The sequence below is a fragment of the Stegodyphus dumicola genome, chromosome 1 (assembly GCF_044657685.1).
Source record: "Stegodyphus dumicola isolate Sdum_Otavi_A_Nest chromosome 1, ASM4465768v1".
Taxonomy (NCBI): Eukaryota; Metazoa; Arthropoda; class Arachnida; order Araneae; family Eresidae; genus Stegodyphus; species Stegodyphus dumicola.
In genome coordinates, this window is record NC_140768.1 from 126,965,455 (window position 1) to 126,984,355 (window position 18,901).

Below are 18,901 nucleotides of genomic sequence, written 5' to 3' on the forward strand. Positions count from 1 at the left end.
GACTGTGCAGCTTTCCCTAATCCCCCCCCCATGTTCAGCAAATAAAAGCTACTTCTTCCTTAAAATTTCCTACTCCTAGGCATCATTTTCTTCGGTAATAGTATGGAAGTGTTTTGTTATAATTAACCTAAACTAAAGATTTAAATTTTACTAGAAAGTTCTTGATGAAGTTAGGGGTATATTTGATAAATCAGCTGCATATGAGGTTCTTCTTAATTAAACTGCAGTGTTACTTTGCCGAATTTGGGGAAATCGAAATAATTTCGAATAAAATCCTAATCTGTTAGGCTGATGGCAACAATAAATTTTTGTTTTCATTGCTAAGCATCAATGTTTTCATAAAACTTCCTCACAATTTCGTTTCCAAATGTGTGCATAAAAATATAAATAGTATTCTATGAATATTTTTGTTGACAAGATATTAAAACATTTGTTTGCTCATTAAATTGTCTGAATGTTCCTGCACGCTGTCTGAAAATTATACAGTCATGCTACCTCAAATTCCATTGGTTCTAGATATTTACTTATCAATTAAACGATCAAATTATCAAAGAGAAAAAGGAAGCATAACATAGCGTGTAAAGGTTAAGTTGTAGACACAGTAAACTTTGCGTGTTTTATCCATGCCGTATACAAACCACAAATCTGAATATTCGTGTTAAATTCGCCGCGTGTAAAGATTAAGTTATAGGCTATATAAACATTGCGTGTTTTATCAGAGAGGGAGATTAAACACAAAACTGGATATCCGTGTTAAATTGACATTAATACTTAATGCATTCTTAGTTATTTTATAAAAACGTGTTCCTAGATTTATGTAAACATATTTCAACTTACAGTAAAAGATGATCTTTCTAATGTTGGTGGTGTTTGTATTCGCTTCGGTTAAATTTTCCGAAGGCGAACAGTATAACTTTCGTCTCAATACCACCAATATATTAGACCCAGAATGGGTATATGCAGAGCATTCTGTCGATACCAAGATACAGTGTGCTTCATTATGCTTTCAGGATGGCGAATCTTGTTTCTATTTCGGTTACAAAAATCGGGAATGTAAGCTGATGACTAAGTCAGTGGATGAAAGAATTTGTTCCGTGGATAGCTGTAGCAATCCAGGCATGAAGATCTATAAAGTGAGAAGTTTACATTTGAAAATTAAATATATATTTAATATAATATTGCCAAATAAAATATCTATAATGATAATTTCAGTAGAATTCAACCGTAAGTAATCTAAAGACATGTCTTCATTTTCCATACTAATGGTAAGATAAAAATTATTCAAATATTATCGTAAATTAAAGGGAGCATATTTCTGAATTGCACAATAATTTAGAACTCATAGTTTATTGAACTGAATGGGTATCAGATCATTAATACTTCGCAGAAGACATGCAAATATTTGAGACATATAATTAATATTTCCTACTAATGATGCCTTCCGAAACAAATCCTAAGGCAATTAGAGAAATACGAAACTTAAATATTTATTATGAGACTACATTTAAATTTTACAAACTAAAGACCTGACTGCTATTCTAGAAAACTTTTATTTCCCAACTGAGCCAGGCACGCATTGGGCAATTATCAATAAAAGCAATTTTGTAGCACAATCGAGAAATTACTGTACCTTAGATGTGACTTATTACATTTCAAGTATTTCTGCAATGAATGTTTAAACTATCTGCAGTGGAACCTGTCCTTCAAATATTTTGAAAACCTTCTTTTACCTTAAGAGACATTTTACTGAATCAAATTATTAATTATATATATTTAACTGGATACCTCTAGCATACAAATAACATATTTTTTAATCTATCATATACTCAAAAACAAATCCGGAAATGATTCTGAAATGAGAGTTCTGTGCCCATTAATTACACCAAACGTCAAAAGATTTCCTACTACATTGCCGGAAATAAGCTAAAATCACAAAACCGTATGTTTTGCTTTATCACCCCTTTGCATACATTCCTATGCTTTATTTCTTGACTTTTTACAATATGGTGTAAGGAATTAACCATTTCACTGGGTTTAATTCTCGGTTGAAACTATTCCGACTAGTTGTACTAGGGTACAAAAGAAAGATGCATGCTCTGATGCAGAAATGCAGTGAAATATTCCATACACACCATGCCTGAAGTTATAATAATTTTGAGGGAATGAATAAACATCAGTGTTTAATCAACTTCTCTGAAGAAAATGATATTTGATAATTCTATTTATTTACTTTCTCAAAATTAACGCTATTAATTTTTTCCTCCTCAGAAAAACAAAAATTATTTGGAGCCGTTAATAACTTAAAATTAAACTGGTATGAGAATTTAAATTACGTGTTTTTTCGTTCCAAACCACTATTTTGTTGCTGTGTTCTTTTGATTTGAGACCAGTTACTTGAAAACGAACATCCTGGAGGTATTCAAACACGTGTTTAGCTTCCTAGAGGTCATTACCAACTTATGTCATAAGGAGAGCTGCAGAAGAGTATGTCTTACTATACTCCGCATTATAATTTGGAATAATGCGTGACAGACAGTCTTGAAAATCTATACGGAGGTCATCCGTAATGTTCCGCTATTTATTATTTCAGTCTTATTACTCTTGATCCTTTCATCTATTTCTTAAAAATTTCATTCTCCTTAATAGAGAATCACTTTTACCTTCTTAAAATATTAATTATAATACATTTTATGTTACACTCTTTTCTTTCATGTATCAGGAGCCAAACTTTATTCTTCAGGTAACCTTACGTATTACAATTCTTTATTTTCACAACAAACGTAGCCATTTTTGTACGTGTTCTTTTGAGTTCGAAATTTCAACAGTCTGTATAGATAAACTGTGATTTTTCTTGCCTTAAATTCAATTTTAAACTACGTATTTGAGGGATTTACCTGTACTAGTAGAAAGTCTGGTAAAATTTCGGCCGGAGTACAATGTTATGTTGCAAAATCATTGACGAGCACAACTGTTTAAAATAGCTTCTTGAAGCAATTATGATAATGTTTCCACCTGAATAAAAGAAACAAAAGCTGGTTTATAACTAGTTCATTGACTGTAGTTTTCAATAAATAATTAGTTAAAACTTAAAAAATGTCTATAATGATAATTCTCTACGTAATAAATAGTAATTTGCAATTATAACTCATCATTCGTTTAGTTCTATAAATTTTTCAGACTGCGCCAATGGGGTTGCGTTAACGCGCAAGGACCTGAAATATTTCTACAGAAGATGATGCAAAGCTTCAAAAAGATAACGACACAAATGAATAACCTTTATTTTCTTGATTTATCTAATTAAGAATTGGAGAGTACACAAATAATTTTGGTATAAGAAGGGCTAATCACTAATTTCACAGCAATCTGAAAATTAGTCATTTAACAGAGTGAAAAAAGAACTATGTCTGTGATATGTAACATGTTATTTAATTCGAATGATATTTCAAATGAAATGCCTAATGCCTAAGGATATTTCTGATTTTTTTCTTCATAGTTAAAAAGGGAAGAAATGACGACAAAAGCTCCTGAAAAAGGTAAGACATACCTGTTCCTAAAAATAATAATTGTTGAAAAGTATAAAACGTTATTAAAATTTTGCAAACTTCTTCCTAAAGTTGTGAATTTTTAACTTGATAATATTGTGTTGTTACGTATGGCTTTATTGGAAATATCAATCCAAACATATAAAACAGCTCAAGTATCATGCATGAACAATAATAAATAATTAAAAAGAACATACATTTATAAAGAAAGAATTAGAATAAATGAACATGGGAACAAAAGTAAAAAGTTAAAAATTTAAACAAGGAAAGGAACATAAGAGATATAGTCTTTAAAAGGATTTCATGAAAGCTCTGGCATTCCAATATAGTTTACTTCATCTCACCACGTTTTCTGAGACTCTTTATCTAGTTCTGAGCATACAAGAAGGTGCTCTGCATTCATGATGCCCGAACTGCAAATTTGGCATATACTAGATGGAAGGATGCCACTTTTATTAAGATGACGTGCCATGCAATCGTGACTTCTTTGCAGGCTGAAATTTGTCACAGCTTCTTTCGGGGGGTTTTGAGAAAACGTTTTGCATGTGTCTTCCCCTCTTCTTCTCCGTGGAACGCTGCTTGGTACACCAGGGTACCTGAGCGACAAGGCTTATATAGAACAGTTTGCAAACTGCGAATGGTATGATGAAATATCCTAAAAGATACCTAAGGTAATTTGTTTTCTATAATAAAGTTTTTCAAGGAATAATTAATAATTTAGAATTTATATTTAAGCCAGAAGCTAGGAAACGCTAATTAATCTGAAAAGCGATGTCAAATGAATGCGGCAAGGTTAGGCTAACGCTGGTAATTTGAATCCGATAAGTAAGACATAAATTCTATGAACCTAAGACTAAAAAGATACAATAAGCATAGCAGATACAATACGAGAAGATTAACATAAACCGTAAAGGCATTATAATAAATATTACATAATATATACATTCTTTTGGTCCATGGGCCTGTCCATATTGGCTAGGTCATTGTAGTCATAATTGCAAATCTTAATGGCCAGGTTGTTAATTGTTTTTTTGTCTTTCATGAAAGCTTTTAGCAAGTTTATAATAACGTGAGCGTAGTTGCTCCATACCCAGTTCTTCATAAATTCTGTTTTTGCGGATATGCCACTCTCCTTTAACTATTTGCCTAAGAACAGAATTTTGGCAAGTCTGTAATTTTTTCCTATTACATTTTTTGGTATAGGCCCAAACTGGACTAGCATAACATAGTAATGGACGGAGAACGGACTTATAAATTAGAATTAGTAACTTGTTATCAACAGATAAAACACTGTTTCGAGCAATAAAAGGGTATAGTTTAGCTTTGCGATCGAAACTTTTGGATAATAGATGTAATGTGTGGGGCCCATGTAAGAGTTTTGTTGAGGATCACCCCAAGATAAGGGACCTGCTTGGCCGAGGGAATAGGGGTGCCATTAAAAATTTGTACATATACAATATTCCTTAAACAACTTGCATCTAGGTAATCCCGTTATAATATTATTTGTAAAACTAAATAAAATGCATAACATCCTACAGTAAGCAGGTAGAACCTCTTATAATGCTCAGAAAATGAACTCACCTCAAATTTTATTTCCTTTGATTACTACACAAATCACATTGTACATTTTCTAAATATCTTTTGCACAATTATTAATTAATTCTAGCATTTTACCTTTCTGCATTCCGTAAACAAATGCTGTCTTGCAAATAGAAAAAACAAAACTTAAAATGAAAAATGACATATTCTAAATAAGATTTTATCTTAGGTTTATAATTGCAAAATTACTATGCTTTACTCATGACTAATAATATATCACTGATGCAATTTTAACATCTGATATGAAATTTCTTACTTAACGCATGAATTTATTTTATTTCAGAGATTAATAAAGGCGGTTCTGCCTGTTCCTCTTTATACACTGAAGGGACAAAAGTCATGGGATAGCAATATGCAAATATACAGATGGCAATAGTATCGCGTAGAAAATGTATAAATGAGAAGTGCGTTGGCAGGGCTTTCATTTGTGTTCAAGTTATTCATGTGAAGAGGCTTTGACGTGATTATGGCCGCACGACGAGAATTAACAGACTTTGAACGCGGAATGGTAGTTGGAGCTAGACGCATGGGTCATTCCATTTCGGATATCGTTAGGGAATTCAACATTCCGAGATCCACAGTGTCAAGAGTGTGCCGAGAGTATCTAATTTCAGGCATAACATCCCACAATGGACAGCGCAGTGGCCGACCACCTGCACTTAACGACCGAGACCAGCGACGTCTACGTAGAGTTGTCAATGTTCACAGACAAGCAACACTGCATAAAATAATGGCAGAAATCAATGTGGGACGTACGAGGGATGTGTCCGATAGGACAGTGTGGCGAAATTTGTCTTCCTTGGGCTATGCCAGCAGAAGACCAACTCCAGTGCCTTTACTGACAGCACGACATCGCCTGCAGCGACTCTCGTGGGCTCGTGAGCATATCGGTTGGTCCCTAAACGAATGGAAAACCGTGGCTTGGTCAGATGAGTCACGATTTCAGTTGGTAAGAGCCGATGGTAGGGTTCGAGTGTAGCGCAGACCCCATGAAGCCATGGACTCAAGTTGTCAACAAGGCACTGTTCAAGCTGGTGGTGGTTCCATAATGGTCTGGGCTGTTTTTACATGGCATGGACTCGGTCCTCTGGTGCAACTGAACCGATCATTGGAAATGGATACCTTCAGCTACTTGGAGATCACTTACAGCCATTCATGGACTTCACGTACTCAAACAACTATGGGATTTTTATGGATGACAATGCGCCATGTCACCGGGCCACAATTGTTCGCGATTGGTTAGAAGAACATTCTGGACAATTCCAGCGAATGATCTGGCCACCTAGATCGTCCGACATGAATCCCATCGAAAATTTATGGGACATCATCGAGAGGTCAGTTCGTGCCCAAAGCCCTGCACCGTCAACACTTTCACAATTATGGACGTCTATAGAGGCAGCATGGCTCAATATTCCTGCAGGGGACTTCCAACGACTTGTTGAGTCCATGCCACGTTGAGTTGCTGCACTTCGCCTGGCAAAAGGAGGACCGACAAAATATTAGGAGGTATCCCGTGACTTTTGTCACTTCAGTGTATAGTAACACACTCATCTGAAAGTATTTTAGCTGTTTCTAGCATATTGTACCGGGTCAATATATATCATAAATAAAAAAAAAACATAGATACCAGTGGAAGAAATATTTATTGCTGAGTACTACTTTCAGTTAAGAATGATTTCATCTTTGCTACTGCGTTATTACGAACTTGAAAAATATACTTCTGGCGGTAAAAATCGTAATCTTGCATTAATGAAAATGTAGAGACGTTTAAAAACACCGATCTGTACGGATTAATCGCCTTACTTAACTCTTTAATAACTTTAGGAATATTTGTACCTTTAATGACTATTGTCAATTTTAAATTAAAATTTGATTTAAACTTCATTTATAGCCATAAATTCTCATCCTATTTTTGTGAATAATTACATTTCTAACGTAATCACTGTTAAATAAATGAATTTATACGCCAAAGTAATCATTTTATAGCTTCCCTTCATCGATCTAGAAAAGGATGCTTAATAAAAATTTGAAAATGTAAATAAGTAAACGTCATTTTATATACATGATTATAACTTTGTTTTCTCATCTACAAACTTCGAATAACAGAAAGACGGTGAGTGCTTCTAGTAACTTCATGCGGGTATAAAATAACAATACCCACAGAAGCATTTACTGTATTGCTATAATACGAATATTAAACACATAAGAGGGCTTTGAAAATAATGCCTTCTAAATACTCTTCTTCTTCTTAGCAGTACTGTTGAAGGCGATGCGAGAAGGCCTTTTGAAGCGTCTCAATAAGTCCCGTGGAAGTGTTAAAGTATAGTTATACAAGTTGTTGTTGCGTTATTCTATTCAACCAAACTCATCTTCTCTAACTGTCTCGCCTGTAACAAAGTTTGTTCTAAGGAAGGCTTTTCATTATCGAAATCCCCAACCGCACTACCAACGGTCTAATTGGCTGACATTTAGCTCTCCGCGAATGCCACACATTCACAAGCGCATTTTGTCCGGATTAATAACTCATATTCGTAGATTATAGTGCCATGGCATATCATGGTATGTAACATACTTAGAATACGAATCCCATATGTAAGCATACATTTAATATTTCAGTTCATAGTAAAGATGAGCAAAATCGCTCTTTTATGGAATCAGTTCAGAACCGTTCTCTCAGTGAGTTCAACGCGTTCCTACTTAAGCATCACCGCTAACTAACAATAACCTTTATGAATAAGATCGGGAAAGGAAAATGAAACTAAAACTATTTGTTACGATCGAGTGAAGAGCGGAAAAAATCGAATGAGCAGTGGGATCAAGAGAATCGATTCAATCGAAATGTTAATTTCCTGGTATGATTTATTTCAGCTGTAGTTTTGAGATTATCTAAAACCTCCTTTTCACATAGAACTAACAATATAATTCTAGAAAAAAAAAGAAACGTTTAAAAAGTAAAAATTAAACTCGTTTTTAAAATGGAGGACAAGGAATTAATAAATTTCTCCTCTCAAATGTAAATAGAACTTGCCTGGTACGTTTCTAATGAGTGCTTTCGGTGGTTGAACTCTAAAAGAGCTGCCGATTCGATTTTTGCCAATTATATTCACTCGCTCAGTAAAGTAAATTAGTTCGGAGCAAATTGTTCATCCTAAATTCGTAGTTCAAGGAATCAAAGAAATTTTAAGTTACAAAGCTGAATCTAAAATCAAACTCGAAAAGAAAGTAAATCCCGGATTTGATGAAAATATTAATTCCGCATTTGTTTATTCCATTTTAGATGCTAGGCTTAAACTTAGCCTTTTTGTGAATGTATATGCAGTTATAAGGTATTTCTCTCGCCTTCTTAGCGTGACTTCGTGGTGTGGTGGTCTGCACACTGTACGCGTATTCCAGAGGTTCGTGGTTCGATTCCTGGCGAAGGCGTTGCTCATTTTTCAATCTCTCTTGCTTCCAAAAGAAACCTAATGTCTCTACAGTGGCGTCCAAACTAAAAGGATGGTGAATGATGATTTTCCACACTCAGGATTTGGCGATTGGGTCGCCTGGAGTATTAAAGGTATTTCTCTCGCCTTCTTAGCATGCCTTAGTAGTGTAGTGGTCTGCACGCTGGGCGCTTATTCCAGAGCTCCGTGGTTCGATTTCCAGCAAAAGCGTTGCTCATTTTTCATTTTTACTGCTTCCAAAATACCTGATAGCTCTACACAGTGCCCTAAACATGAAAAACAAAATCGGTTTTTCCATGTTTCGAAAGCACTAAAAAAGTACTTTTCTTTGAAGCGGTCAAGACCAGATTTCGATTCCTTCTGAATGTCGAATGCAGTTTCAAAATGTCGTCCTCTAAATGTTATTTTAAATATAGGGAAGAAAATGTGTATCATAGGAAATTAGTAAATAAAGAGCGAATAAGGACGATGTGGAACGATAATAATGCCGTTGCAACATCCAAATTTGCGTATTATTGAAGCTATATAGTCAAGAGGGGTCCGTGACACTTAGCCGACAACCACTTAACCGACGGGACACTTAACCGACACCAGTTAGCCAACAGGACGTTTAGCCGACACGGACACTTAGCCGACAGGTCATTTAGCCGACACGGACAGTTAACCGACAAGACATTTAGCCGACAGGATATTTACCCGACACGGACAGTTAGCCGACAAGACATTTAGCTGACAAGGGCACTTAGTCGAGAGGACATTTAGCCGACAGGACATTTGGCCGACAAGGACGCTTAGTCGACAGGACATTTAGCCGACACGGACAGTTAGCCGACACGGACGGTTAGCTGACAGGACACTTAGCCGACAGGACATTTAGCCTACACACACAGAATTCGCTGTCAGGGCATTTAGCTACCTGACAGTTAAATGTCAAGACATTTAGGCAACAGGACACTAAGCCGACAGTGACGTTTAGCTGACGCGTACCCAATAATTATTTAAATTTACAATCAATCACAAAATTTCTCGACTTCTCTATTAAGTTCAATATTTAAGTTATTTTTTTCACATATCAGTAAAATTCAGTTTTCGATTCTTGAAGATCTCATACTCGCTTTTAATTTTATTGTGTAATTTAGAATTGTTTGATATGTATCGTGCTGTTTGGTGTGTATTGGCCACATTGAAAAAGCGCTGAAATTTCTCGTCAGGAAATATGAATTAAATTTCGAAAGCAAAAAGAATTTTTTTAGCTAAGTACGGTGGTCACTTTCAATTCCCATATTAAAATGTAATTCAGAATTACATTTTAATATGGGATCTTCAAAAATTATCCGTAAAACTTCTTCATTTAATCAACTTTCACATCATTAATACTTTTTCTTGTTTACTTAATGATAATTATTTTCCAATCTCGCTCTTCAAATCCTTTCAAAATTCTAATATATTTACGTTTCGTTACTATTTTGCTCATCACATCCTATTACATTCCTTCCCTTAAAAATCGTTTGGCTAATGCTACTAATGAAATTCCCTTTCCCTGTCATGAAAAATCTAAATAATTCAATAAAAAATATTGTTATTTTTTAATTATACTTTTTCATAGAAACATATTGCGGTGAGGATTAGTTTAGCAAATATATTTTATTTTGTTATTAAAAAAAAAGTGCATTTTTAAGACTAGCAAAGGTATAAATTATTTGTGACCTCTATAATTTACAGTTCATGCCACCATCCTTGAGATAAAAATTCTGTAACACTTTATTGACCACGCTTCTCGCTTAAAATACTTACTTAGGTTAATGTTTATAGCCCTAAACTAGTGCATAATGTTTAATTTAGAAGTAAAATATTCTTTAAGGTTTTGTTTCATTCATAACTGAAGCTGCAGAATGACATGGTAATGCTACATGGTAATGGGAAAATTTTTGGTGACCATTTTCCTGAATGTATTAATAAAGTTCTAGCCTAAAAAGACAATTTTCATTGGAAGAGACTGGTTATGAAAAAAAATGAATGAAAAATGAAATGAAAATTTATACATTTTTAACAGATATTGAGAAAAGTTATATTTTATAAGAAAAAAATTAATATAACATATTATATTGCAAATTACACATCGCGACTTTCAAAACATAGTAAATAATATTATCAATTTACATGACAGATATAGTTAAATCTAGCATCGTTAGATGGCACTACATTACGGTGTCTTTTCACGATGTGTCGCTTTGCTCCGCCATACTTTGTGGCCCCTCCTTCTGCAGCTTCAGTTATGAATAAAACAAAACCTTAAAGAATATTTTACTTCTAAATTAAACATTATGCAGTAGTTTAGGGCAATAAACATTAACCTAAGTATTTTAAGCAAGAAGCGTGGTAAAAAAAAAAAAAAAAAAATGTCACAATATTTTTATCTCAAGATTGGCGGCATGAACTGCAAATTATAGAGGTCACAAATAATTTATACCTTTGCTGGTCTTAAAAATTCCCTTTTTTTTAATTGTTTCTAATAACAAAATAAAATATATTTACTAAACTAACTCTCACCACCATATGTTTCTATATAAAATATAATCCAAGAATAACAATAATTTTTATTGCATTATTCAGATATTTCAGAACGGTCTTATTCCTACTACGCTGAGGACAACAGCCAGTTAAGTCTGGCCTACGATGGCTCTCGAGTAACTGCGCTTCGTAACACGAAATGAATGATCGATCCCACTTCACTGCGGATTCTCGCAAGCTATTCCTACAACAAAGTTATGCCTAAACAGTATCTGCTAGATAACTATAATTGCTCCCTATGAATATAATTGCTCATCACCTCCTATTTTGCTAAAATGGTATCTGAATGCTTCGCATTCAAATCTCCTGAACTTAATGCTAGCACAGAAAAACTTATGCTCAGTAATTTCACTTGCTATATACAGGGTAAGGCAATGCTTGGATACCTATTATTATCAAGGAACAAGTAAACAAGGAAAATTATTAATCATGTGAAAGTGTTCAAAAGAACCCAGTTGATTAAATGAAAAAGGATTACGGACAATGTTTGAAGATCCCATATTAAAATGTAATTAAGTGACCATCGTACTTAGCTAAAAAAATTCTTTTTTCCTTTCGAAATCTAATTCATATTCCCGAAATTTCAGCGCTTTTTCAATTTGGCTAATATACACCAAATAGCATGATACATGTCAAACAATGCTTAATTAACAGCACATATGAGATCTTTAGGAATCGAAAACTGAATTTTACTGATATTGAAAAAAATAACTTAAATATTGAACTTAAAGAGAAGTCGAGAAATTTTGTAATCCACAGTAAGTTTGAATAATTATTGGGTAAGTGTCAGCTAAACTTCACTGTCGGCTTAGTGTTGACTAAATGTCTTGACAGTTAAGTGTCCCGTAGCTAAATGTCCTGACGGCTAATTCTCCATGTCGACTAAATGTCCTGTCGGCTAACTGCCCGTGTCAGCTAAATGTCCTTTCGGCTAAGCGTCCTTGTCGGCTAACTGTCCGTGTTGGCTAAATGACCTGTCGGTTAAGTGTCCGTGTCGGCTAAGTGTCCATGTCGGATAAGTGTCTTAGTTGGCTAAATGTCTTGTCGGCTAACTGGTGTCGGTTAAGTGTCCCGTTGGCTAAGTGGTTGTCGGCTAAGTGTCCGCGACTGAGTCAAGAGCCGAAGAAAAAAAAAACTTTGCAACAGTGAAGCAGAAGCTCTAATTTTCTGCTAAAATGTCTTGACAAACTATGCAACCGACTTCAACGCTGTTTCAGTGAGTTTAGATGATGATCTTCTAAGACGATGATTTGAACTTTTACCATTTCTTACCACTCGTGCTTAGACGCGACAAAATTATAACCATCGGCATCTCTAAACCAAACTCGGCCGGCTTTTAAATGTCTGTACCATTAAGAAGTAGCTTTCTGATCCAAAAATCTTATCACTGAAAGCAGTACAAACATGCCATAGTTTCAGCAACTATGCGAATATGTTTTGCTGTCCATTGCCACAAACTTTCAGAGAAAGCAATAGTTAAAAAGAGCTAGCATAAAAGATTTTTCTTCTCCTTTTGATGTTAAGTGGATTTTAGAATGATGCAGTAAGCTTGCAGAATGACTTGAGCTATTTTTGTTTCTCAGTTAAATGAGACAATTGAAACAGTAGCAATCTTGAAAATTTCAGATAGTGCAGATATATTGATGTTTACATTTTAACATAATTCTGATATTTCTACCTTCATACTTTAAGTTTTTGAAATATTTTTAAAGACTGTGATTCATTACAGAAACAACTACTACAGATGCACCTACTATTCCTACCACCACCACCGCTGCGGTCACAACAACTACTACTACAGACGCAATTACAACTACTACAACTACAGAGCCAACTACAACTTCGATTACTACTGAGGCTGATACAACGACTACTACTACCACAGAACCCACTACAACTTCTACTACGACGGAGGCTGGTTCTACGACTACCACCGTCACAGAACCAAGTACAACTTCTACTACACAAGCAGGTACTACGACAACCACTACTACAGAATCTACTACAACTTCTACTACTACCGTCACTACCACAACAACAGAAGGTACTACTACTACTACTATCATTACTATTGCCGCCCATCCAGTATAGTAGTTAGTGACACTGACTGCCGTACCAATGGGCCTGGTTTAGAATCCTAAAGAAGGTATAAATGTTTGTAAGTGCATAGTGTCTGTACGACAAGGGGGAAATTTAAAATGCACGACGAGCAAAATTTTCTCTTGAGTGGGAATATCTCGGACTGGCCACTGAACTGTTTTCGATCTAACCAGTGTTGTTTATAATATGAATTGCAAAGAAATCATCGGTTACGTATGAATGCCTTTATTACGTTAGAAAGCAGTATAAGTACCTACTCTGTATTCAGTTTCATTTAATATTGAAACTACTTATTTTAATCCAAAACTTGTGTAGGGTTTCCACTGCGTTGTATCTGTTTAAAATAAGTTTTAATAAATATCTTTGGGGCTTGTATACAGATAAACTAGCACATAAATGTTATCAGTTCTGTAACCATACATGTATTAACAATGCTTTGTATAATAAGGGCTATCAACGGCACATAATATGCATTATCTTCTGTAATTGCCATACAAAGTTTATGTGAACATCTAAAAGATGATGTCAAAAACCGGTTGTGGTTCTGTAAAAATAATTTTTTTTAGATGCAATTTATTGCAAGCTAATCAAGCACCAAGCAAACCAACCAAGCTGACCAAGCTGACTGTATAAATATATAGTCTGATTAGCTTGGTAGCCCTAGATTGGGCAGGTTTACGGCGGAAAAGGGACCAAGGCGTTTTGATTATGGAGTACATTTGAAAAATAATTGCAATAATCTTCCCATCGGCGTTAAGAAAAACGAATAAAATAAGAAAAAGGGTCCTCTGAAGAAAGTGAAAGAAACACAATTACGGATGAAGAATGGAGCTGGTTAAGAAGTCCCATGGAAGGAAGAGGGATGACAATCTTCATTTTACCTCAAGAGAAAGGACAGTCAGTTCCCCGTTGTGAAGCAAGCCAGCAGAAGTCGAAAGGTCAGGAGCGCAGGTGTACGCCGGGGAGTAGCGGACAATTAGAAAGTTGTTGTAGGAATGATAATAATGCTGTACGGCTTTAAGTCAATAGAGTTGGCAATCATCCCTTGCAAAGTTTCAGGTGTTCTTCATCAAATTGGGGGGAAGCTTAACATTTAGCAATACAATTCTATTCAAACTGTACTAGTCATTGATCAGCCAAAGGTACTCTTTAACTACGATTTACCAATAATTTTTCTGCTACGGAAGCAGAATCTTTACTGAATTCAAGCTGGAAACATAACGATGCTTTCGAAATACAGCAAGAATATTTTGAAGCAAAAGTAACTTGTGAATATTAAAAGTTATCTACTTGCATGCCTGATAAAAGACTGCAGGTTTCTCACAGATTCTGTTGCATAATACTGTTAATGATGTTGACGGAATTAAGCACAAAAGAGTCGCCGAAAAAAGCAAGAGAAAAAGCAGTGATCTCAAAATTAAAAAGCACGATCTGAAAACAGCTGATGAGCCAGGTATTTGAAAGAGGGGGGGGGAAGATAGCGAGATAGAGAACATATTTTTTATGAATAAAATAAAAAACAAATTTTGAATAAATTTTAAATCTCACTTACTAATGTTTATCAAATCATGTCTAAACAAGAATCATAAGATCAAAAAGAATCAAATTTATATTTATTTTCTCTCTCAAATGTAAAGTTTTTCTACCTGCTACTTTGGTAGCATTTGTAATTCAAAAATATTAAGAGCCAGATTTTAAATTTTCAGACAGATTTACAATACTTCTAACATGCTTAATTAATTATTAAAAAACTTACTTTAATTTAAACTAAAAATTTTCGTCGTTTTTCACATAAATTTTTGCCAGGTGGACTTCGTAATAAATAAAGATAATGTAATAAATAAATAAATAAAACTTCAGAATGAATAATGATAATCTAGTTTGTTCCTTTTATTTATTAATTTTTTTCTTCGGCGCATAACTAAAAGTATATTTTTTTTTATAGTTTACCACAGTTTGATACATGTTGGCGTTTCGTTTCTGATTAAGTTTGCATGTAGTCTTGTAGAAATATTACTAAATTGTACTCATTAGGGTTGTGCATGCTCATCTGTCAATCGGGTTCTTTTCTAAATAATTTTCAACCAATTAATAGCCGAGCTCTAAAGTCGTTAAACGCAGGTACTTCTTTCCGGGAATCGAAACGCGGCGAACGGGCTGGCTACATGGGATTTCTTGCAGTTTTCGACGTGTGTAACATGAATGCAAGCTTGTTTGCCTGAGTGCTCCACATAGACTTCTGTAGCTTCGAGTAGCCGAGTAGGCAGATAGCCTTTGAGTGCTTGGCCATAATCAAATAAAGCTAAACCATCTTAATAATTTTCAATTGAAAAAAAAATAGTTGTCCCCTCAGATAGATGGATGCTTTGAGTTTTTATGTATTTTTGTCTTTCGGCGAAGTCAGAATTGTATTCATTGAATGACAAATATATATCTAATGAAATTCGAGGAAATAGGTTTAAACGAAGAGCAGAAAAAATTGCGCATAATTTAATAAGTTGTACAAGGAAGCAGATTTTTTATTTTTGCTTTCCAGTCTAGCTTAAAGTCAGTTTCCTAAGTAGATTTTAAATTGTTATCAAAGTGAATCCCTACTCTATTTTTAGGATAGGAAGCTTTGCTTGCGGTTTCGACTAACTCAAGCACATTTTAAGAGTTTTCAAAGCGCCCCACTTCTGCTTAGAAGATTTATTAGCTATACTTATTCCTCTGATAAGAAACAAATGTTCAGGAGTGCTCAAATACTGGAAGGAAGCATTTCCCCTTCTGTTTTACCTCTATTAATTTTGATTAGGTTCTTTGTACATTAGGATATATTCATGGTTAGGTTACTTCACGCTTCGCTTTCATCTTCTCTATCTTACTTATCTCTTTCATCTTCTCTATCTACTTACGCTATCTTACTTCTCTATATTACTATCTTCTCTATCCTACCTACATTACTTAAAAATATAATTATTATATTTTCTGTAGAGTCTGAGTTTTATATTTTTCCTTTTTTTTTAAACAAACTTCTTTTACCTAGCCTTAAAAAATTTTGTATCAAATGCTACAAAATTATTTTCCTCTCAAACAAAATTGCCCTGTTTATGTTTGCTTTTCCTTAGGACCTAAGCTTGATTTTCCCTGAAGGCAGAAAAACTTAGCAGCTGCAAAACAAGCCATCTGTCTACTTTGTCTCCCTATTTGTTTTATACCGACACTGATAAACTATCTGCAAAAGTTTCCCTCTGTCTTACAGAGACATACGTATTTCTTATTTTGTAGAACAGTATGTTTGAAATATGCAAATAACTAACGTCAGTTCATATTTGGAAACACATATATGCATAAAAAGAGTTATCGCATACCAACCGTGCATGCTGTGGGAGTAAAATTCTTCAGCATTTTCTAGCTAGCAATTTGAAAATTTTTCATTCGAATCCCTGCGAAAACACGACTGAAATGTGAGTGTGATTAAAACTAACGTGTTTTGGACTAAACTAAACTGTGGTGGACAATAAATTTTTTATCTGTTTGATCGATGGAATCTGATGCTCCTGTACAGTCAGTATTGTAGTGAAGAATTTGGTTTGGATTGAGTATATTTGTTTGATTACGACAAAGCATATTAGGGTTATCTTCTTGAGAGGGGATGCACTCGTAGAAAACATTCAAAGAGAAACTGGCTTGCATTTATATTGTGCATTGCGAAAACCACGAAAATTCCCATGTACCCTAGCCCTTTCAGCAGTATTTGAACAAAGATTGAACCATCAATATTAAGCGGTAATTGAGAGGACTCAACTGTTCAACCGCTGTTAGACCAGAGAGGATGTAAGGCATTATGACATTCATCGTTATACTCTCTCAGGAAGTGAGGAGGTTAACATATTTAACTAGCAATCGGAAGATGCATGATTCGAATCTTGGCGACGACACAGTTGATTTTTCAGGGCAAAATGCACAATTTCAGCATATTAACATATTTATTTCTAATTACAATTAAGTCCAATTATTTCATTTATTGGACAGTATATGCGCACGAATTCGCAGAGGTAATTATTGGTTCCTCTAGATGTGTTATCAGTATCATTTCTAGCACTTAATATTTAAAAGTCAGACTGCGTCATAACTTTCTGTACATAAGTACAGTGCTGTAATACTATATCCGTAGCCACTGCAGTTCACAATGGCTCGAAATATATTTTGAAAATAAAAAGCACCAATAATTACAAGTTTAAAACGAGGCAAAATTAATTTTAGATTAACTTACGAGCATTTATCTCTTTCAGAATCCTACATTTCTCTCATCCTTTGAATAACCTCTGATTTTATACACCTTATAAGGTATTTCTCCGGCCTTCTTGGCATGGCTTCGTGGTGTGGTGGTCTGCATGCTGGGCGAGTATTCCAGAGGTCCGTGGATCGATTCCCGGCGAAGGCGTTGCTAATTTTTTATCTTGTCTGCTTCCAAAAATACCTAATGTCTCTACAACCTTATTATCAAGAAATGTATAACTGCATCTAAAATTTTGTCAGTGAGCTGAAACACCTTATATTTCTATTTTGCTGAAAAAATAATACTTTCGTTTCTTTTACTGGAATTTCTAATAGCAGTAGGATTTTATATTCAAAACGTATTGGTTTGTAAATTACAAAGCACAAAGCTATCTACAACGATGGTAACAAAATCATACGCAGTACGCAAGGCAGCATTATCTTCTCGGCAGGGCAGTTTCACGAAAATAGTACTAATACAAATTTTCTTGTACTGTTCGGACAGATGTCTCACTGCTTATGCAATGCTTTGGGACGCATTTCTTGTTTAGTAATCTCACGTAATTGTATACGAGATCCTATGAATATTTAACTTTTATCCATATCGATGGAAAGAAACAATGGCGATGGTAAATCGTAAATGAACCATGAAGCGAAGCGAATGTTTAAACTTGTATTACTTTATTTCTAATATGGTAGGGTAACACATTTTTTAATTAAACTCTGCCTCAATTCTATAACGTTATACTATCATTGCATCATATCGGGATCACCTTATCATCCGAAATACTTAATATGTTTAAAATACACTTTAAAAAATGAAGAAAGAAAATAAGACTTTAAGAAAATTTTAATTTTTCATTAACTTCGGAAGCTGTTTGCGGAGTTACAAAAATTCATGGCAGCTTTTACCGTTTAAAAAAGGTAAATGAACTCAGTTGCTTGAAAAGAACAATTAAATCTCAGCCTTCACTTTTTTTCAATAATATTTACTCCAAACAAGATTATTTTTGTACAGAATGTTTTACAGGTGGATGATCTAATTTTTAAATACTCATTTCCTTCCATTTATTAACTTAGCAGTAACAAACTGATGTAGCACTTCAAGGTTTTTGGATTCCCTTTGAGCGTCAGTAATACTAAATAAAAATTTGACTATTTACATATATCCATTTACTGCAAATAACATCTCCTCCGTATCAGAAATTTACCAAGTTAACTCGAGAATATACACTAAAGGCCACAGCAATTTTCGTAAACTTCTTATATTTTTCTCTCTCTTCGAATTAGCTCTTGTTTTATACACCATAATATCAACAAATGAATAACTAATTTTAAAAATTGGTCAGTAAGCTGAAACATCTTATATATTCGCGTTGTTAAAAA

General features: G+C 34.4%; 1 protein-coding gene across 3 annotated transcripts in view; it reads left to right on the forward strand.

Annotated features, from left to right (window-relative positions):
- The first annotated feature begins 823 nt into the window (after positions 1-823).
- Positions 824-18,901, forward strand: part of LOC118189067 (uncharacterized) — a 28,183-nt gene continuing 10,105 nt past the window's right edge. For 2 of the 3 annotated variants that reach the window (XM_035359609.2, XM_085820259.1), the window contains exons 1-3: positions 824-1,133; positions 3,494-3,533; positions 12,885-13,199. In XM_035359609.2, the coding sequence (XP_035215500.2) occupies positions 846-1,133; positions 3,494-3,533; positions 12,885-13,199 (643 nt within the window). In that variant the 5' untranslated portion in view covers positions 824-845. Of the gene's footprint in view, positions 1,134-3,493; positions 3,534-8,487; positions 8,698-12,884; positions 13,200-18,901 lie in introns of those variants that run through there. The other variant, XM_085820262.1, reaches the window with a different exon arrangement.